Genomic DNA, 23,380 nt, shown 5'->3' with positions numbered 1-23,380 from the left:
ATCAGGGATATTGGTCTGTAATTTTCTTTTTTTGTGATGTCTTTGCCTGGCTTTGGTATTAGAGTGATGCTGGCCTCATAGAATGAGTTTTGAAGTATTCCCTCTTCTTCTACTCTTTGAAAACCTTATAGAGGATGGGTATTAGGTCTTCACTAAATGTTTGATTAAATTCAATGGTGAATCCATCTGGTCCAGGAGTTTTGTTCTTAGGTAGTTTTTTGATTACCAATTCAATTTTGTTGCTGGTAATTGGTCTGTTCAGATTTTCTGTTTCTTTCTGGGTCAACCTTGGACGGTTGTATTTTTCTAGAAAGTTGTTCATTTCATCTAGGTTATCCAGTTTGTTGGCATATATTTTTTCATAGTATTCTCTAATAATTCTTTGTATTTCTGTGGTGTCCATAGTGATTTTTCCTTTCTCATTTCTGATTCTGTTTATGTGTGTAGAGTCTCCTTATTTCTTGATAAGTCTGGCTAGGGGTTTATCTATTTTGTTAATTTTTTCAAAGAAGTAGCTCTTGCTTTCATTGATTCTTTCTATTGTGTTATTCTTCTTGATATTATTTATTTCTGCGGTAATCTTTATTATGTCCCTCGTTCTACTGACTTTGGGCCTCATTTGTTCTTCTTTTTCTAGTTTCGTTAATTGTGAGTTTAGAGTGTTCATATGAGATTGTTCTTCTTTCCTGAGGTAAGCCTGTATAGCAATGTATTTTCCTCTTAGCAGGGCCTTTGCTGTGTCCCACAGATTTTGCAGTGTTGAATTATTGTTGTCATTTGTCTCCATACACTGTTTGATCTCTGTTTTTATTTGGTCATTGATCTGTTGGTTATTTAGGAGCATGTTGTTAAGCCTCCATGTGTTTGTGGGCTTTTTCATTTTCTTTGCATAATTTATTTCTAGTTCCATACCTTTGTGGTCTGAGAAACTGGTTGGTACAATTTCAATCTTTCTGAATTTACCCAGGCTCTTTTTGTGGTCTAGTATATGATCTATTCTTGAAAATGTTACATGTGCACTTGAGAAGAATGTGTATTCTGCTTGTTTTAGGTGTAGATTTCTGTAGATGTCTGTTAGGTCCATCTGTTCTAATGTGTTGTTCAGTGCCTCTGTCTCCTTACTTATTTTCTGTCTGGTTGATCTGTTCTTGGGAGTGAGTGAAGTGTTGAAGTCTCCTAGAATGAATGCATTGCATTTTATTTCCCCTTCTAGTTCTGTTAGTATCTGTTTCACATATGTAGGTGCTCCTGTGTTGGATGCATATATATTTATAATGGTTATATCTTCTTGTTGGAGTGATCCCTTTTACATTATGTAGTGTCCTTCTTTGTCTTTTGTGTCTTTCTTTGTTTTGAAGTCTATTTTGTCTGATTCAAGTACTGCAGCTCCTGCTTTTTTTCTCACTATTAGTTGCATGAAATTTTTTCCATCCCTTGACTTTTAGTCTGTGTATGTCTTTGGGTTTAAAGTGAGTCTCTTGTAGGCAGCATATAGATGGGTCTTGATTTTTTATCCACTCATTGAGTCTATGTCTTTTGATTTGTGCATTCAGACCATTTACATTTAGGGTGATTATTGATAGATATGCACTTATTGCCATTGCAGGCTTTAGATTTGTGGTTACTAAAGGTTCAAGGTTAACTTCTTTACCATGTAAAAGTCTAACTTAACTCACTTAATATGTTATTACAAACACAATCTAAAGGTTATTTTTTTCTCCTCCTTTTTCTTTCTCCTCCTTTATATATTAGGTGTCATATTCTGTACTCCTTGTCTATCCCTTGATTGACTTTGGGGATAGTTGATTTAGTTCTATTTATTTATTTATTTATTATCATTAATCTACAATTACATGAAGAACATTATGGTTACTAAACTCTCCCCTTCACCAAGTACCCCCCCCCGACAAACCCCATTATAGTCACTGTCCATCAGCATAGTAAGATGCTGTAGACTCACTACCTGTCTTCTCTGTGTTGCACATTCCTCCCTATGCCCCCCCACATTACACATGCTAATCATAATGCCCCCTTTCTTTTTCCCTGCCCTTATCTCTCCCTTCCCACCCCTCCTGCCCAGTCCCTTTCCCTTACTCTGGACAAGGTTCCTTTGGTGTTTCATGTTTGTATATGGCACCTTCTAGTGTCCAGAAGCTCTATTCTGGAGCTGCCCAGCCCCTGAAGCAATGTGGGGGGTTGCAGGGGAGCGGTACTGGTGCCTGGGGGTAGGAAAGAGCTGTTCCCAGCCTCCTGGCTGCTGTGCCTGAGCCAGTGGGCCGGTCACACAGGTATAAGTTTTTGTCCCAGAGCAGTCGGATATGGATCCCTGCTTTCCACAAGCATCCAGAATCCCAGTCTCCCCAGGAACTCTGCCTGTATTAACTTTCCAACCCGGTAGTCATGCGAGTCTCATGAAAGCACCATGAAATGTAGGTTTGTACTCCCAGCGCAGATCTCTGGAGCTAGGTATTCAGCAGTCCCAGGCCTTTCACTCCCTCCCTGCTCCGTTTCTCTTCCTCCCGCCGGTGAGCTGGGGTGGGGGAAGGGCTCGGGTCCTGCGGAGCCACAGCTCTGGTACGTTATGCCGTTCGCTGAGGTCTGCTCTTTTCTCCAGGTGTGTGCAGTCTGACGCCGTCCTCTTTCCTGTTGCTCTCTCAGGATTAGTTGCGCCAACTATATTTTCTAATTGTATCCAGATTTAGGAGGAAGCCTCTGTCTCTCCTCTCATGCTGCCATCTTTAATCTCCTCTCAGTTGATTTAGTTTTGCATCTGCTTAGTAATTAACTGTTCTACTTTCTTTACTGTGGTTTTATTACCTCTGACGACAGTTGTTTTACCTTAGGAACACTTCCATCTATAGCAGTCCCTCCAAAATACACGGTAGAGACAGTTTGTGGGAGATAAATTCTCTCAGCTTTTGCTTATCTGGAAATTGTTTAATTCCCTCCTTCAAATTTAAATGATAATCTTGCCAGAGAAAGTGTTCTTGGTTCGAGGCCCTTCTGCTTCATTGCATTAAATATATCATGCCACTCCCTTCTGGCCTGTAAGGTTTCTGCTGAGAAGTCTGATGGACATTCCTTTTTTGTGATCTTATTTCTCTCTCTGGCTGCTTTTAATAGTCTGTCTTTCTCCTTGATGTTTGCCATTTTAATTACTATATGTCTTGGTATTGTCTTCCTTGGGTCCCTTGTGTTGGGAGATCTGTGCATCTCCATGGCCTGAGAGACTATCTCCTTCCCCAGGTTGGGGAAGTTTTCAGCAATTACCTCCTCAAGGACATTTTCTATCCCCTTTTCTCTCTTTTTTTCTTCTGGTACCCCTATAATATGAATACTGTTGCATTTGGATTGGTCACACAATTCTCTCAATATTCTTTCATTCTTAGAGATCCTTTTTTCTCTCTGTGCCTCAGCTTCTTTGTATTCTTCTTCTCTAATTTCTATTTCATTTATAATCTCCTCCACCATATCTAATCTGGTTTTAATACCCTCCATTGTGCGCTTCAATGATTGGATCTCCAACTGAATTCATTCTTGAGTTCTTGAATGTTTTTCTGTACCTTCACGAGCATGTTAATGATTTTTATTTTGAAATCCCTTTCAGGAAGATTTATGAGGTAGATTTCATTTGAATCTTTCTCAGGTATTGTATTCATAATTTTGCTTTGAACCATGTTCCTTTGGCATTTATATTTGTATATGGCACCCTCTAGTGCCCAGAAGATCTACTCTCTGGAGCTGCTCAGCCCCTAAAGCAATGTCAGGGGGTTGCAGGGGTGTGGTATTGGTGCCTGGGGGGAGGAAAGAGCTGTTTCCTGCTTCCCGGCTGCTATGCCTACCTCCACTGCCAGAACCAGTGGGCTGAGCACACAGGTGTAAGCCTCTATGCTTTGCATTTGTAGTTGCTATAGACAAGGCTTCCCTCTGGCTGGACTAATGCTAGGGTAGAGTTTGCCAGTTTGTGAGCCAGGATAAAGGGGCTTGCTGGGAATAAGGCACAATAGGCTGCATATCATGGAGGGGGGTCCTTAAAGCTGTGTAGCCACCCAGGGAGCTGGAGCACCTGAAGATTGTGAAAGTTCCCAACCTGTTGGGCAGAGTGCACCTGGACAATTTTGTTTACCTTTCCTTTCTCCTGAGCAGTAAGATCTGTGCAATCCTTGCCCCTTTAGCAGCTCTCTTGCTGTTAGGAAGTCTCTTAGACTGCCTGCCTTTCTTTTGTTCCAGAGCAGCCGGATATGGATCCCTGCTTTCCATGCGTGGCTGGAATCTCAGTTTCTACAGGCATTCTGCCTGTCTTAGCTTTACAACCCCCTAATCACAAGAGTACCATGAAAACACCATGAAATGTAGGTTTGTGCTCCCAGAGCAGATCTCTGGGACTTAGGTATTCAGCAGTCACAGGCCTCCACTCCCTCCCCACTCCATTTCTCTTCCTCCTGCCAGTGAGCTGGGGTGGGGGAAGGGCTTGGTTCCCACTGGGCCACAGCTTTGGTACTTTACCCTGTTCTGTGACATTTATTCTTTTCTCCAGGTGTATGCAGTTTGGTGCAGCTGTCTTTCCTGTTGTTTCTTCAGGATTAGTCATTTTAATTATATTTTCGTATTATATGCAGTTTTAGGAGGAAGCCTCTGTCTCACCTCTCATGCTGCCATCTTTAATCCCTTTTTTTCCTGGAGTTGTATTTATTGAAATGTCCTGTCTTAAAATGCTTTTTCCATTTTAAAGCTTTCACTATGAAGAATTGGTTTATTTGGGATATTATCCAGGGAAGCAGAGTTGTGGGGTGGAGAAGTGAGACAGGGGAGAGGAAGCCAAAACAAGGTATAGTAAATTCATGAGAAGGCTACTGTTGTGGGTGTAGAGCTTATTCCCATTTCCACATATAGGGCAGGCCTCAGAGAGCTGGGAGGTTGGGGTATTTATACAAGTGTTATCTGTTGTTGGTTGAAATCTACTGGAGAAGTGGAGGGAGAAGCCAGAGGGGCTTCTAATTTCTATCTTTCCTTCTGCTTTTATAATATTGAATTCTTTTTTTAAAATTGAAGTATAGCTGACATAATAATATAATAGTTTCAGGTGTAAAACATAGTGATTTGACATGTATATACATTACAAAATACTTATACCATGATAAGTGTAATTATCATCTGTCACCAGGCAGTGTAACATATAATATTGTTAATTATATTTTCCATACTGTACCTTTCATACTAACTTACTTAGTTTATAACTGGAAGTTTGTGCTTCTTAATATCCTTCACTACCTATTTCACCTCTCCCTCCATTTTCTCCCCTCTGGAAGCACCACTTTGCTTTCTGTATTTTTTAGTGTGTTTCTAGATTTTTGTTTGTTTATTTGTTTTATATTTTATATTCCTCATATAAGTGAAATCATATGGTAGTTTTCATTCTCTGTCTGACCTATTTCATTTAGCATAATACCCTGTAGGTCCATCCATCTTGTGGCAAATGGCAGTGGTTCATTCTTTTTTATGGCTGAGTAATAGTCCATTGTGTATATATACCACACCTTCTTATCCCTTCAGCTACTGATGGACAATTAGATTTTTCCATATCTTAGCTATTGTAAATAATGCTGCAATGACATAGGGGTACATGTATCTTTTTGAGGTGGTGTTTTGTTTCTTCTGGTAAAAGTTCAGAAGTGGAATAACTGGATCATATGGTGTTTCTTTTTAATTTTTTGAGGAACTGCCATCCTGCTTTCCATAATGTCTGAACCAATTTACATTCCCACCAACAGTGCATGAGGGTTCCCTTTTTTCCATATACTCACCAACACTTGTTATTTCTTGTCTTTTTGATATTAGCCATTCTGACTGGTATGAGGTGATGTCTCATTGTGGTTTTGATTTGCATTTCCCTGATGATCAGTGATATGGAGCATCTTTTCCTATGTCTATTGGTCATCTGTCTGTCTTTAGAAAGTCTGTTCAGGTGCTCTGCCCATTTTTAAAAATTGGATTAATTTTTTTTTGGGTGTTGTGTTGTATGAGTTCTTTATATATTTTAGGTGTCAACATCTTATTGGATATATCATTTGTGAATATGTTCTCCCATTCAGTAGGTTGCCTTTTTGTTTTGTTGATGGCTTCCTTTGCAGTGCAGAAGGAATTTCTTTGTGCATTGAATTCTTAAATGAAGCATTTGTTTCATCAGCTTTGGTTATTGTGGTTATTTTTTATTGTGTGGTAGACATTATGTTTGCTAATATTTTGTAGCATGATGTAGAAATAATTTGAAGCTTTATGTGGTGTTAATAATTTTCTATAGAAGATTTATGCTTGCTTTTACTAGATACATGGATGCATTACCACTCCAGGATTCCATGAATCCATTTTGAGACATTAAGATCATTTGAAGCTGAGATACTCTCTCTTAGACCTATTTTCAGTTTATCCTAACTCTAGGATGCCATCCCTTCTAGCTTCTCACCTTGGTGGTCCCTGGATACCAATTTCTGTTTTGTTAGCCCCCCAGGGCTACAAAAAGCACCATTCAGCTTCTCAGCTTCCTACTTTAGAATGGATGAAGGCCCTCAGTAGGAAAAGTAGCTTTACTGTCATTCTATACACCCTGGGTTCTCTTTCTAAGATTAAGGTAACACTTCCTTCCCATGATCCTGACTCTGTATAGATATTTTCATTACCTTCTTAGCTAGTAGCTGAAAAAAAGTGTATTTTCCAGCTTTTCTAGTTGTCTATAACCAGGATAATTTTTCCAGGCTACCTGTTATGGGAAAAGTGATTACTTTTTCAAAAAGTTGATTTCTTATTCAATTTTATTGTTTGTTTACAGGTTACTTTTGAGAGACTGTTTTTTGTACTCTATTGAATTATGAATGGTGTAAATACAATTTATTGATTATTTGTTAATATGTTTCATTTCCAAAGAACTAATCAATGTAGGAGCAAGGTCCATTTATAAATTTGAAAATGTTTGCATTTATGTAATGAGAGGTTGTCCTCAGTTAGATATATACATTTTTATTAGTTTTCCAATGTTATTCTCATTATCCTATTGGCACATAAAACAAAAAGTACGAGACATTCTTGTGTAAGAATTATGGCAATCTGTTTCAAGATGTTTATTAGGCTGTTTATTAAGTAATACATTGTTTAGTTTGAATTATTGAATACATTTTTTAAAATAGAAGCTAGCATTGCCTTATAAATATTTATAATTTATATTCCTTTAATTCAAACCCATCTTCTCCCTTATTCTCTTTGTCCAAATTCAGAGGCTTCTGCACAATTACTTTCTAAATGCTTTTCCATGGACTTTATTGAATATACAGAAAGACCAATCTCTTTACCATATATTACCTTGTGATAATCAAGATTTTTGATTTGGTTTGTTGCAATGCAAGGTGCTTTTAAATTAAGTTATATAAGGACAAATGAATAATGTAGAAGGAATAATTTGGTATTTAGTCAAATTCTAAGTGTTGAGTCATTTATAAAATCTTGGGTAATTAAAAAGGTAAGCAATTTTACATAACTTTTTTATGATTATGATTCACTGCTCTACTTCATTTTCCCCCTTCCTCCTTTCCTCTGGTCCTTCCTTTTTCCCTTTGCTTCTTCCTCTCTCTTCCTCCTCTTTCTCTTTTTTCTCCTCTCCTCCTTCTTTCTTCTCCATCTCCTACCTTCCTTCCTTCCCTATTTTTTATTTCCAGATATACCTTTAAGGGAAGGGACTGATGAGTTCCATGGAACTCCAGAAGGGAACCCAGAAATTCTTCCAATGTTAAAGGTATTACAAAATACTTTAGAAAATGCAATTAAAAACATGAATTTTCATTTTCAAATAATATTAAATTTGTAAATGTATACTGGTTAACTATAGAAATGTTTTAGAATATTTAATGCTTAAGAATTTATGATTTCTTCATATTGAGAACTACAGAAACATTTTCCTTTTCCTTTTATTCTAGAAAAATATCCAATCAGCTTTAAAAATAAGCTAGTAAAATATTTTACAGGGATTTATAGTTAGATTACTATTAATATTTTGAATGTGTTGTGATTCACAGACTCATAGACTGGATAAGTCCTACTCAGCATAGACCTCTGGCAGACTGAATGAGTTATTATCAGTTTAAAATGTACTTAGAGCAGTTCCCGACACATGGCAAGTTCTTGGTGAATGTTAGCTTAAACACGAATGTTGAGGGATAAATGACCATTCCTTTTCTTGATTACATCTTTCTTACAATATTTAAATTATTTCTGTACATAATGGGTTGTATTGTTCTTTAGATCTGAATGGGGGTCTAGGGAATTGTCTCATATATGGAATTAACACTCATTTATTTATAGGCAAGAGCTAGAACAGCATTTTGAGAACTGTGTTCTATATGATGCCAGTACTATACTTCATAAAAGGATACCAGGTTCCTGTAACCTTGGGTGACTTTGGATTAAATGCAATAGGTTCCTTACTATAAGACTTCCCAGAAGGCATTCATTTGCATATAAGCATTGTGATATTTCAAGAAGGAGATACAGAATACCATGTGTCCCATTATTTGAGAGTAAAACCCATTTTACTTCCTATAGAATACCTACTTACGGCACTAGTGTTCATGGACTGTAGTTGAAGCCAGTGGTCTGTATTTTGGTATGTCTGTTTAATTAAAAACTAGAATTTTTAAATTACAAACATTGTATTAGCATTACAGAACATTTTGAGGTATAAAAAATGAATAAAAATCTGCAATTTCACTATATAGGCCTGAATATTATCATTTTCTGTATTCTCTCCTAGTTTCCTTCACATTTTTTAACATAGCATAGTAATTTCTTCCTTAATGTTATTTCATCAGCATTTTTTCCTGTTGCTAAATGTTAATACTCATGATTAGTATATTTTCCCAGAAAAATCAATTTGAAATATATGACATAAAAATGTAAAGAATTATAATGAAGATCCATTTTCCCCATTGCTAGCCTAAGAAACAAAACATTACTAGTACAGTTGAAACTCATCTCCACTAACCCGTCCTGATCATGTCACCTTTCCCTAACCCTGCTTAGTTTCTAGTGTAACTGCTGTTCTAAATAGTGACTGTAAATTCCAAGCATTTTAGTGCTTTTCTTACATATGTGTGTATTCTTAGACAGTAGAGGGTATTGTTTTAAAATTTACATAAACAGCATCATACCGTGTGCATTCTTCTGCAGTTTGCTTTTTATCTCAGTATTGTGTTTGTGAGATTCACTCAAGTTGATTTATGTAGTCCTAGGGATCATTCACTATTATATCCAACTTGCTTGGGTCACATAGTAAGTGGATTTGAACTTAGGTGTGTTGCCTTCTAAGTCTAGGCATTTAGTAGTCACTGTGTGATGTTGCCTCTTGATATTTTTAAAAAGTGTTTTCAGTATATTCATATAAAAGACATTTTCTAATGCATAACTCATGCAAGTCCTGAAAAACTGGGTACTGATCAAATATCCTATGTACTGGAGGACTGGGGGGGTCAATATGCATTTATTTTATGAAATGTTTACCTTCTAATTATAGGCTTCAGGGAATGCAATTTTGAGTTCTTTATGCTATATTGCATCTTTTGGAGAGAGCTAGAGTTGAGAAATCTTAGATTGGGAACAGAGCATGCTTGAACTACATAAGATTGAGGAGGCATAACAGCTGTCTGCAAATGTTTTTTCCAGACATCACGTACAGTGCTTGTTAAATACATAGCTGCCTGTTTTCCACTCTAGACATATTGAAGCATAATTTCAGGTGTGAAGTTCATAAAAGTTTCTTAATTCCAGGTTATCTGTCTCTTAAAAGCTCCCCAAGTGGAATCTTAAGGAAACTAGAATTTGAGAATTATTGCTTATTAGGCTTGCACTTACTCTCTGTGACTTCATAGGGCAGGAATAGGAATACTAGTAGAAGTTACAAAGTACTAGATTTTGACTTGATATGGAAGATCTGACAATTAAAGTCACTAAATGAAATGGGTTTCTTAGAAGGTAGCAGTTATCCCACAATGAAGAAACTGAAGACCATTTATGAATTATTACTCCTATTATTTAAATAAGAAAATGCATCCTTTCCTCAGGATGATTTATTGCCATCTGCTGGGAGATTTTCAAAGTAAATATGCAAGTCTGTGATGACAACAGTGTGAATGGTACCCCATAAACTTGTGCCATATATAAACTACCCAGCTGTACTGGGTCATATGGTAGATTAGTAAACAAGATTCATTGGTGTGTTCTAAGGACACAGTAACTTGTGTTGGAAGACCTGGAGTTGAATCCTGACTCTTATATTGACTGTTTGTGTGATCTTGAATCAAGTATTTCTCCAGTTTGAATGTTAGTGTCCTCATCTGTAAAATTATAACATTAGTACCTATTCTCTTGGTACTATTTAAGTCATACAGTTTAAATGAGATATTGTTAACATTATGTAAACCAGCACCTGGCACATGGTAGCTACTTAGTTTTTCTCTTGTTTCACATAGAGCACTGACTCTTGACCTAGGGTCACAGGCCCATATGGAGGGGAGTGGAGTGGAGAGAAAGAGTGAAAATTTATTATAGGGGAATTCAAAATCCACATGCTTACCTGGCAGAGTCTGTAGGTAGGATACATTATATATATGCAACTATTTGAAAAATATATGAGGTACTATTGTGATTACATGAAAAACTTATTTAAAAGTTTTGCTGAGTACATAGTAGCTATTTTTTCAACATATTTGATTATAAAATTATAATAATAGGATATAAGACTGTGGTAATTAAAACATTAATCCACATGAAGCATTTAGCCCAGTACTGCAACGTGTTTTAATTAAGTGTTAGCTGTGATGATGTCAAAGATGGGCACAAAGATGATGGTGGTGGTGATTATGATGATAGAATGTGGCCGTGTGTAGAAATTTTGGACAGAATTGAACAAATATCCTCAAGCACATTTCACAGCTCACAAGAAAGGGTAATCTCAGGGGCCAAAATAGAAAGGGGAGCTGAAAATCAGAATGGTAAGTTTATGAATAGTTGCTGCAGTGAGTTGACGGGCTCAGCTATAAAGAAGCTTAGATTGACAGCTATCTGGGGACAAGCGATGAGGTGTGGGCCCGTGAAAGATGGGGCCTTGGAACTGAGACTCACACAAAAAGTTAGAACCTACAAGACTACTTTCTAGGAAAAGGTAGACTAGGATAACATCTACCTATTTGCATAGGGAAGTATCTTAACATGGGCACTGAGAAGTGAGGAAGTCTCTTTTTCTAATGATATATAATCTTGGTCACCCTCATATAGGTCTGTTATTTGAGTTTACACTACTTGGGTCACTTGGAAACCTCCCTGAATCTGTGATTCTTGAATGGAGATATATAACTCTATATATCTTGAATAGATATATGTAATCAAATTGTGTATACTCCAGAAATGCAAGGATGAATTAACATTAGAAAATCTATAGTGCAATATGCCACATTTGCAGATGAGAGGGAAAACATGATCTTCTCACTAGATAAAGAGATGCAACAAACACATTTGACGAAATTTAGCCGTCTTGTAAAAATAGCTTAGCTAGAACTTCTGTGTGCCTTAAGCGGTATCATCCAACGATTTTCAATGAATGTTATGCCTATCATAAAAGATTAAAAGCAGTCCCTTTATACTAATGTAACAGCATAAGGATATCTGTCACTCTTCTGTTCAACATATCCTAGAAGTCTTAGACAGCTGAGTAAGAAATGAAACAGAAAAAAAGCCATAGGTACTCTAGAGAAAGTATCAACAGACTGGCACAGCACTGCACATTTTTAGTAATAGCAATTTAAATGCCCATCAGCAGGAGAGTGGACAAATAAATTGTGACGTATTCCTCAGCATAACATCATTTCACTGTAGCCCTGTTGATGAATGATCTAGGGTGGGCTTGGACTAGAGTCAGCTTGTCATCATTGCCATCCCCTTCTATAATCAACTTTGCATTATAGGGGAAAACCTGGAATAACATTTCCCAGCATCTCATTTCCATATGGTCTAGATTAGTCTTCCAATGAGGAGCATTTGCATGAATTTGTAATGCAGAGGGATGGGAGAGTTCTCATTCTGCAGTGCCAGATGGAAGAAAATTTAGCAGCCCTGCTGAGCAAACTCTTGCAATTCATTTGACTCAGTGTAGTAGACACTTGAGGTTGTTACCAGCTGCCTCCTAGGCTCTTAGATTCACAGGGGCTTCCACATGCAGTGAAATTGTCACTGGCAGCTTTTTAAATCTTTGTCTCCCCAGGCCTCCCAGTAGTGGTGGATACCTCTAGTTCTGTGTATTAAATCCTTATCTATTTGGAATTTCTAGAGTTGGTCTGGTTTCCAACCAAACCCTTACTGACACATTGAGTTACATATACCAGCATGAAAAAGTTTCAACAGCATATGGTTGAATGAAAAAAGTGAACAGCAGAATTTTATGACAGAATTAAGAGATGCGAAGCAACACTGCAGATTGTTAATGGAAACATACACATGTAGTAAAAGTTTAATAACATGCAAAAGAATGGTAAAAACCAAATTCAAGGACAGTGGCTACCTCTGGGGCAGAGAAGAGGAATAAATGTAATTGCAGACAGTTTTATATACATAGGGATCTCAGTTATGTGCATGTATGTGTTTGCCTTATTTTCTGAATGTTTCCTGTAGAAAATGTGGAAAATTAGGAAGTTTAAACAGAGCTGGTTGCTCCTTATGTTATTCTCTATATTTGTCTCTCTGTGAGAATAATTACAGTGAAAAAGTATTTACTTTTTGAAAATTATGGTGTACACCCTTGGATACACCATTGGATTTGATGGCCTCTAAGTCTAAATTTCCAGTTCTGAGAGTCTGAGATTTAAAAAAAATTAACTTTGAAAATGAAATATGTGCAAATGATAAATTATGTGTTATAGTTTTTAAAACTTACCTATACATTTCATACAATCAGAATTTTGAAAGCCATTGAAGATGATTATATACATGTTTGTCAAAAGTTTAACTTATATCTGGAAAAATGAGGAACTGTATTATTATTTCATCTTTATTAATAGTATCCCACATTTAATTAAAGACAAATACACTTAGTAAGAAATGTAACATTGTTGGTGTTGGATAGACTATTTAAATTTTTATTTGGTTTTGAATTATTGTGAAGTTCAGAATATTACATATGATTTTTTTCCCTTAAGTTTTATTTTTTCCATTTTGTTTATAAAATTACTTTAGAAAAAACCTGTGGAACAGTTATTTTTGGCTTATGAACTTCTTGGCAAAGCAATTGGTAGACTAAATTCGAATTGCATGTTAACTGCTTTGTCAAATGGACCATCAGTGATTGACCATTGCTATACCAAGGTAAGAAGGAAACTCTTACATTAGATTTAAGGTTTAACTAGGAAGAGGGCTGGCTTTGCAAGTAGGTAACTAAACTATGATTTGTGGTGACTTCCCTCTCATAGGCCAGAAATATATTCCCCTCTTCTCAGAAGAAGTCCAGGAGAGTGAGGAGTCTTTGAATTTATCATTAGATAGCCCACTGATGAACTGAAAAGCAGATTAATAGCATATAAGCTGCTGCAAAGGGCTGAGAAGTGAGGAAATTAAATGGCTAAGAGTAAAGTGATAACTTGAGTAATAATAAGATAGAGCTGTTTTTAGTATGTTTTGATAACTGTATTTTCTTTTTGTTTTTACTTCAATTCTACCAAAGTACCCCCAAGATATAAATGGAGAAGTTTACAAACCAGGCACACCAAATAGTTTCATAATGGATTTGCACCTTGAACTAATTCAAGCCCAGCACCGAATAGCTGTTGTACTTCTTGACCAATTGCAAGGTAATAGTCATCAAAGCAAATAACTTGTTCTGAATCTATTTTAATATTAATTCAAGTATCAAATCAATTTAATTTGTAAATTATGTTCTTGTTACTGGGTGTTTTCCAGATAAATTTCATAATCTCATTATTATTCTTTACTTCTCTGATTAATGTCAATAGATACCTTTGCTTAGACCAGCATAGTAAATCAGTAACTTCTAAAAAAATTAAATTATGTTTGAGTTTTAGTAGATCATCGGTATTTTGTTAATTCAATCAAGCAAACATAATTATTGAGTACCTACAAGATCTGGAACCATATTAGTTTTGGTACAAATAAGATAACACAGACTCTAATTTGAGCTTCTAGATAAGTAAGCCAACCCTAACAGTTGAGATTAATAAATGTAATAGAAGTGGGCTCAGAGTGTTTGTTATGGGCATACATAAAAGGAGTATATATAATAGATAAGGAAATCAGGGAGGCTTCCTAGAAGAGGTGATAGTTGACTGGAAAGCTAGCAAATATCTTTATGAAGAAGACCAGAAAGGAGGCAGTCATTTTGGGTGGAGAAAGCAGCCTTTAAAAAGGTGGGAGCAATCATAGTACAGTTTAGGAGCTACTGGGATTCTCTTATGGCTCAAACAGAGAGGACACAGAGGAAAGACACAGGTAAGTCTAGAGGGAAAGATTCCAGCTGGATCTTGAGGATCTGGGGGGTTTATAGTTTATCCTGGAAGCTAATGAAAAGCTTTAGGATGGCATCTCTGACAGCAGTGTGAGAGGACAGAGGAGTTGGATCTGAGTTGTTTTTGCCTTATTATTAGGTAGAGTGGTCAAAACATTTTTTTTAAACGATGCTAATAGTAAGATTGTAGTATTATTAATACTGCATGCACACAAATATCACATTTACTTGAATTTCAAAATAAGATTTAACATGATTGTATCTAAAAACTCCTTTATTTGAGATCAAAATTTGATAAAGTGAAATTACTCTTGGAATGATTATATAGCCAATATTCATTTAACTACTATGAGTCATTATAGAATATAATTAAGTGATAAAGAGCTCACATGCCTCAACACCCAAAAAACAAATAATCTGATTAAAAAATGAGGTAAGAATCTGAACAGATGCTTCTCCAAAGAAGATTGTCCACAACACATGAAAAGATGCTCCACATTGCTAATCATCAGAGAAATGCAAATTAAAACCACAATGAGATATCACCTCACATCCAATAGGATGGCCAATATCCAAAAGACAAGAAACAACAAATGCTGATGAGGGTGCAGAGAAAGGGGAACCATCCTACAATGTGAATTAGTTCAACTGTTGTGGAAAGCAATATGGAGGTTTCTCAAAAAACTAAAAATAGAAATACCATTTGACCCTGGAATCCCACTCCTAGGAATTTACTCGATGAAAACAAGATCCCTGATTTGAAAAGACATATGCACCCCTATGTTTATGTCTTCACTATTTACATTAGCCAAGATACGGAAGCAACTTAAGTGTCCATCAATAGATGAATGGATAAAGAAGATGTACATATACACAGTGGAATATTATTCAGCCATAAGAAGGAAACAAATCCTACCATTTGCAACAACATGAATGGAGCTAGAGGGTATTATGCTCAGTGAAATAAGCCAGGCGGAGAAAGATAAATACCAAATGATTTCACTCATTTGTGGAGTATAAAAACATGATCCGAACATTAGGTAGGGTGGTCAAAACATTTTTGAGATTAATAAATGTAATAGAGTGGGCTTAGAGTGTCTGTGATGGGCACACATAAGAGGAGTATATATAATAGACAAGAAAACCAGGGATGGCTTACTAGAAGAGCTGATAGTTGACTGGAAAGCTAGCAAATATCTTTATGAAGAAGACCAGAAAGGAGGCAGTCATTTTGGGTGGAGAAAGCAGCCTTTAATAAGGCAGGAACAAACGTAGTGCAGTTTAGGAGCTACTGGGATTCTCTTATGGCTGGAACAGAGAGCACACAGCGGAAAGACACAGGTAAGTCTAGAGGGAAAGGTCCACAATAGCAGTAGACTCACAGATACTGAGAAGGGACTAGTGGTTACAAAAGGGGAGGGGCTGGGGAAGGTGGGTGGGTGGGTGGGGTTAAGGGGCACTATAATTAGCAATCACAATATAGGTAGGTCACAGGGACAGTAGTACAGCATGGAAAAGACAATTAATGACTCTACAACTTGCTACACTGATAGACAGTGGCCATAATAGAGTGGCTGAGGACTTGATAATATAGGTGAATGTTGAAACCACTGTGTAGTTTATGTGAAACCATCATAAAATTGTATATCAATGATACTTGAATAAAAAAAAAGAATATAATTAAGTGTTCCAACCTAATATGACCTCTGATCTCTGTCTAAACCTTTCAGGTGTCACATCATATATACAGCTAAATAGATTTAGTCAGATGTTGGTTAATTAATTAATTTTTGAGTGCATACTTCTCCCCTGCTTTATTAAGATGTAATTGATATATAACATTGTGTAACTTTAAGGTGTACAATGCATTGATTTGATACATTAGTATATTGCAAAATAATTACCATCAGAGCTAACACCTTCATCATGTCACATAATTACCATTTCTTTTTAGTGGTGAGAACTATTTATATGCACATAGTATTACCAATATTGCAGTATTACTGTTGGCATCTTTTAAAAAATGTTTTGACCACTTTACCTAATAACGAGGTAAAATGTATATACTACAGTATTATTAAGTATAATCACCATGCTTTACATAAGATGCCTAGAATTATAAATATATATATACCATATCTTCTGCATATGTTCATCCATGATTGTGTCCATATTTTGGCTATTGTGAATAATTCTGCAATGAATATGGGAGTGAAGATATCTCTTGGAGATCTTGTTTTCTTTTCTTTGGACATATATCCAGAAGTGGTATTGCTGGATCATATGATCAATCGATCATAGTTCGATTTTTACTTTTTTGGAACCTCATAGTATTTTCCATACAAGCTGAATCAGTTTAAATTCCCACCAACAGTGCACAAGGATTCCCTTTTCTTCACATATTTTACATTTGTTATAACTTATCTTTTTGATAATAGCCATTCTAACAGGTATGAGGTGATATGTCATTTTGATTTGCATTTCCCTGATGATTAGTGATCCTGATTATCTTTTTATGGACTTGTTGGCCATTTGTATGTCTTTGGAAAAATATTTTCTCCTCTGCACATTTTAAAATCAGATTTTTTTTTTACTACTGAGTTGTATGAGTTATTTATATATTTTGGATATTAAACCCTTTACAGATATATAATTTGCAAATATTTTCTTGCATTCTGTAGGTTGCCTTTTCATTCTGTTGATTGTTTCTTTTGCTGTACAGAGCCTTTTAGTTTGATGTAGTCCCACTGACTATTTTTTCTTTTGTTGCTTGTGTTTTTACTGTCAGATCCAAAAAACAATTACCAAGACCAATATCAAGGAGCATCTTCCCTGTGTTTTCTTCTAGGAGTTTTATGGTTTCAGTTTTTATGTTTAAATATTTAACCCATTTTGAGTAAATTGTTGTTAGTGGTGTAATACAGAAGAGGTCCAATTTCATTGTTCTGTGTATGGATTTCCACTTTTCTCAACACCATTTATTGAAGAGATTATCTTTTCCCTATTGAGTATTCTTGGCTGCATTGTCAAATACTATTTGAATGTGTATGCATGGGTTTATTCTGGGCTCTTGATTCTGTTCCATTAGTCTGTCTATGTGTCTATTTTTATGTCAGTACCATACTGTTTTGAATACAATAGCTTTGTGGTATAGTTTGAAAGCAGAAAGTTTGAGCTTCCCATTTTGCTTTTCTTTCTCAGGCACTTTTGTTCATGAATGGATGCTGAAGTTTTGTTCTTGGGGATTGGGGAGGACAAATATGAGGGCTGTCTTATGCTGCCATGATATGGCAGCACCCCTCTGCTCTGGTCTAGTTTAATCTACAATAACTATCTTTTTTTCTTTTGTTACAAGTTTCTGAAGATGTTTCCAGAACATCCTACAATTTGAATTTTTCTGGTGATTACATAGGTTATGTGTGTGCATCCATTGTATCATATAAAGCTGTCCATATTGTCCATTTGTCCTATTATTGGTGAGGCAAAATACTATTATTTTGTTAAGATGGTGTCTACCAGATATCACCATTGTAAGGTACTTTCCCTCTTTATAGTGAAAAAATAATTAGTATTGTTAAGTGATGCTTTGAGATGGAATGAATGTCCTATCCCCAGCAGATTTTTGCTTAATGGTTTTACCTTTTATTGGTGACCTTCCAGAATTATTCCAATGGCTGTACATGGTGATTTTCTTACTGAACAATTCCTGCTACATTTATTTGCTGACATCCTTTTATAAAGAAGACCTGTCCCTACTTTGCCCTTTTGATTTATTAAATTATATTATGGAGTAAATTGTTTTTTGCTAAATTGTAAAAATTCAGTTACTATCATTGTTCTTTCTGATGCTCAAAATCACACATTTTGCCAGTGGGGGACCTTAAACAGGATCTTGTGTTCTTATGATATGTCCCTATTATTCTTGAGCAACTTCTCACTTTCTGCACAGAAGTATAGTCTAGACTTACCTTAGGCTTTATCTATCCCAGAACTGGAATTGACCATTTTTCTAAGAATCTCTGGCTCCTTTTGGTAGGAAATAATATTTAGAAACCAAGATCTGTAAGTTAGGGTACTCATTGCTCTTGAGATGTAAAATAGCTCCTTTTATTCAATAGAAGATATAAAATCTATATATCTTTCTCTGTATTTTATATATGTATATATGTAATTTATTATATCTGTAGATATATTTTTATGTTTATAAATAAATTATAAATAATATATAAATATAAAATAAATAATGTAAGCTTATATATTTATTATATATTATACATGTAAAATAAATAACAAAGAAATAGTTTATATATTTATATAATTTATATAATGTATAATTTATAATATATGTATAAAATATATAGATACAGATATATATAAATTATTTCTGATATTGCCAATTTAAAGTCCAACACTTTGAAAGTCCAAAGTTCTACATTTCATTTTTGTATTTTCCTTCTCCCATGTTGAGAACTGTGGTTCCTAACAATATCAGTGTAATATCTCCTTTACTTTATCCTACTGCATTAACAAATAAAACTTTCATATTAACAAAATAAAACTTTCAGAATTAAACCAATACCACCATTAACAACAAATCTACTAAGTAAATTCAGGATTTCTTTGCAGTTCATTTTGTCTTTAGTCTATATCATATATCAAGGAACTGTGTTCATATTAACTTTAATTAATTGTATTTTTGTATGGTAATGTTACCAATTTGATATGCACTTCGGACCATTTGTTTGTATTTGCATTCTATTTATTAAAAGTTTCACTTTTTTCATTATTATATCCCTTTACATTTTATTTAAATTTTACATTGTTTCAAAAACTGTTTCTTTAAGGACCTGCTGGGCATGGAGGGAAGCAAATAGTATTGAAATATCTGTGTCATCATATATAAATTGAAAATTTTGATAAAGTTTCTCTAGTACATAAATGAGGTTAATTAGAATAATAACCTTGGACACTCTTCAGTTTGAAAAGTTTTGGATGAGAAATGTATTGGCATTTATGTGTCAGGTTTTCTTTAAGAAAACTAGCCCATGAGTTTCACTTAGTGGCTGTGTTATCTTTTTTAGTGGAGAAGTAGGGTCTGTTTACTCATGGAGTTACTAAATACGTCAGTCTCCAATTGCCATCCACTAATCTTTGAAAGTCAAGTGATCCTGTGAGTTTTTATCAGAGACCACTTAAAGATACTGATGGTAGATCTGAGCTCAAATTTAAGTGGAATTAGTTATTGTTCCTTTGCAATATCTCTGGGTCTCCTTGATGTTTCTCTGCTGTATTGAAGAGCCACCTTAGCATGGATTATCACTTTTCCCCTCCTGTCTTTTTTCACTCTTGTATGCTACTGGCAGGCTATGGTACCTAAATACTAATTTTTACATTTTTTTTCAAAAACTCTACAATTGTGAGCTATTGATGGCAGTGGCATTAAATATGACTCATTTGTATTGGACATTCAGAGTTTCTTGCAACCTAACCCCATCCTTCTTATCTCCAATGATTATAATCATGAGAGCTATCAGTTAGCATCCACAATACCCCAGGTACAGAGAGAATGTCACATTATTTTCCGTTTTGTGTTGCTCTCTCCATACAGATAAACTCTCTTTTTCTTCACTGTTAAAAAATCTTTATATCCATTAATGGTGTCTGTTGGCATCTTTTCATCAGTAGATCACCATTCCACACAGTAGCACAAATAATGAAACCTCAGGAAAAGGGGTTTATTTTAAGTTTGCTTCTTAAGGTACACATATGTACCTCCAAGAACAGAAACAAAATATTGCCAGGTCTCTTGAGGACTAGACCTGGAACTCAGGAATCTCTGCAACCTTCTTCATCTCTGGGGGCCAGTAGGCCAGCGTGTCTTTATCCTCTCCTCCCTCATCAGCCTCTCTCTCTCTCTCTCTGGACCCCCGTGATGGTCAGTCCTAATGGTTCACCAGGATCTCTCACTGCCCCCAATCAACTGGCAGTATTATGTGGGTTAGATGAAAGTCTTGAAGGAGGCTCTGATTTCATCACTACAGCCAGAGGAGAGTGGAGGTCTTCACATGGACCCCAGAACTCTTGCAGGGACCCTGGATGAGGCAGTTTTTGCAAAGTTTATAAAAAAGAGAACATTAACAGAAGTAGGTTGGGTCCTATTTACAACCTTCGAGTAGGTTGGATCCTATTTATTTGAGATAAGATAGAAAATCAAGTGTTCTTATAATTTGAAAATTCTCAATGTCCTCAGGTATACTGTGGCAAATTAAAGAGAATTTGTCTATAAAATTGCATTATAGTAGATTTGTTTGAATTTTTATCTGTTAATAAAAGAAAGTTGGCATATGATAGAGGAAGCCATACTTCTACAAATAGATTGTTGTTACTCTTTAATTTTTAGAAAATATTGCCTTTCTTGGACACAAAACTAATTGAAGTGGCAATCTCCTTCCCCTTCTCCTCCTTCCCCTTCTTCTTCCTCTTCAGTTTTGCAGACTCCAACTGTTAGCAAAAACACATCTACCAAAGGTCCAGAAAAGCTAAAGCAACCTGGAAGCAGTGAGTGTTTTACAGGTAATTAAAATTGGGACAAGGGACAAACTGCCTTCCCCCAAAATTTTAAGGATATTTTTCATGTCACTCTTTCGGTAAAATGTTTGTTTGCTTTTTCAGAATTAAGTGTAATGAATACAATAAGGAAGAATAAGCTATCCAAAGCAATTTACTTGATGCAGAAAGCTCTTCTAATATATGAGAAAGATGCAAACTCAACATCCTCACAAAACTTTTTGATGGTAATACATTATTTTTTCCTTTAGTCCTGACACACAGCCTCTGTGTGAATGAATGGTTTATTTCCCTTTGGTAAAATAATGTGTTTCCCTTAACATTTGACTACAAACTTTCAGGTTCACCACCGTATCTATTCTTCTCTTTGAGAAGTGGGGCAGTTCTGAGAATGGGGACTAATCTCTACCTCCAGTCCTGAACTCCCCTGAAATGAGGGACTCTTTCTTTGTAGAGGCAGTTTACATGGGAAGCCAAATAAATCAGAAGGATTCAAAATGAGGGAAATTACAGAATTTAAATGACATATGCTAACATAATGCATTCCTTACTGTGTGGTTACAGCTGGATTTTGCTAATTTATGGACTTACTGCCTTGTTGTTGTCTCACTCTAGCAGGGAGATTGTTCTGACTTCTTGCTGATTGATTTTAGAATTTAAATTCCTGAGGACAATCACATTTCCAGTTGTGGGATCTTTTAATTTTTTCCCCTATGTATTACCCACAAAAGTTTGATTGTATTGGCTAAATGAATGGCACATGATGAGGTAGAGAATAATGCTACAAGTACCTTGGCTGATAAGGGAAAGAAGAGAGTAAGTCAAGCTAGGGGAGGGATATAGAATTTGAGAAATGTTAACATATTCTTATGCTGAGGATGAAGAGCCAGAAAAAAGAAGTTGAAGAAATAAGAGAGAGAGGTTAATTATGAGTGGAGCCTTGCAGAAGAGGGAAGGAGGTGAGGCTGGAAAGTACAAAGTGCTTCATCTTCAGCTGAGGGTGGGTTGCAGGGCAGACACCTCATCCTCTGATATAGAGGGAAGGGCGAACAGAGAGAAGTAGATTTAAGTAAGACTGTGGAGGTAGAGAGTTGAGTTGATGGCTTCTTACCTCAGTCATCTGATGAAGTAGGAGGCAGGGCTATCTTCTAATAACAGAGAGCTAGGAGACATAGATGGCCTGAGGAGAGAGAAGACGATGGGACTGTGGAGAGGAATGGATGGGGTAACCAGCTCCAGCTTGGAGGACTGGTGTCATGAAATTCTAGCTGCAATCGAAGACTACAAGTTTTTAGGGGGCCCCATCTGCATGGTGGTATGACATTTTCCTGGTGTGGTATTCTTAGTAGTTGTGACAGCAGGATATTTGTGACAGCAGAGATTTGTACAGGGCTGGGTTTTTAAGAATGAAAGTACAGCTTAAGAGTTCATAATAAAAAATGGGTGCAGATTGAGTAGGGAAGGGAGTGACACCATCAAGGTGTTTAAAGATGTGGTGATTATTGAGGTGTCAAGAGACTGGACATATCTACAAGGTCAGGGACCAGAAAATCAGAGTCTCAGAGAGCGAGAAGGATAGGTGTTTGAGGTCAGAAAGTAAACTATGGGAATTTAAGATATCTGATATGTAACACTTCCTGGTCATCTGACCATCACTTCGCCCATTCAACAAATGTTTCTGAGAATCTGTGATCCACTCAGCAAATGTTTATTGCAAGTTGACTATGTGCCAGGTGTTATTTTGTGTACAGGAGATAAAAACAAATAAAAATCCCTTATTTATTTAAAAATATTGATGGATTGCCTACTCTTTATTGTCCCTGCCTTCAAGATAAACAGTCTATGGAAACATAGACAAGTAAGTGGGTAATTATGGGTCAATGTCATAGGGGCTTTAACTGCAAGAGTGCCGGGGGAGTCAGCAGGGAGGTACGTAACCCAACGTGGGGAATGTTTAGGGAAACTTTCAGAAAAGGTGACATGAAGTTGAACACTGAAAGACGGAGGAGTAGTCAGAGAAAGAGGAAGATAAAAGATGGAAAGACATTCTGGGCAGAGAGAACACATGCAGAGGTCCCAAGCCTAGAAAGGTCATAGAGTACTGGTAGTCCTATAGGTCATTCAAGGGTCACGGAAGCTTAGTGCACTGGCAAAGGGAAGAGGTAGGTGCTGGGAGAGGATGGTAAGAGGTGAGACCAGAGAGAAAGTTGAGTCTAGTTCACGTAAGGATTTTGGATGGACACATGCTATCCATGTTCAAGGTGG

The 23,380-nt window shown here is 36.2% G+C and overlaps 1 protein-coding gene across 1 annotated transcript in view; it reads left to right on the top strand.

Annotated features, from left to right (window-relative positions):
- Positions 1–23,380, top strand: part of CFAP54 (cilia and flagella associated protein 54) — a 278,386-nt gene that overhangs the window by 54,128 nt on the left and 200,878 nt on the right. Inside the window, exons 15-19 of the mRNA XM_036891466.2 lie at positions 7,707–7,783; positions 13,267–13,395; positions 13,751–13,877; positions 21,035–21,121; positions 21,221–21,342. Coding sequence (XP_036747361.2) covers positions 7,707–7,783; positions 13,267–13,395; positions 13,751–13,877; positions 21,035–21,121; positions 21,221–21,342 — 542 coding nt within the window. The remainder of the gene's footprint in view (positions 1–7,706; positions 7,784–13,266; positions 13,396–13,750; positions 13,878–21,034; positions 21,122–21,220; positions 21,343–23,380) is intronic.

The sequence above is a fragment of the Manis pentadactyla genome, chromosome 10 (genome assembly GCF_030020395.1).
Source record: "Manis pentadactyla isolate mManPen7 chromosome 10, mManPen7.hap1, whole genome shotgun sequence".
NCBI classification, from domain to species: Eukaryota; Metazoa; Chordata; class Mammalia; order Pholidota; family Manidae; genus Manis; species Manis pentadactyla.
This window is presented reverse-complemented; position numbering and strand designations above follow the sequence as displayed.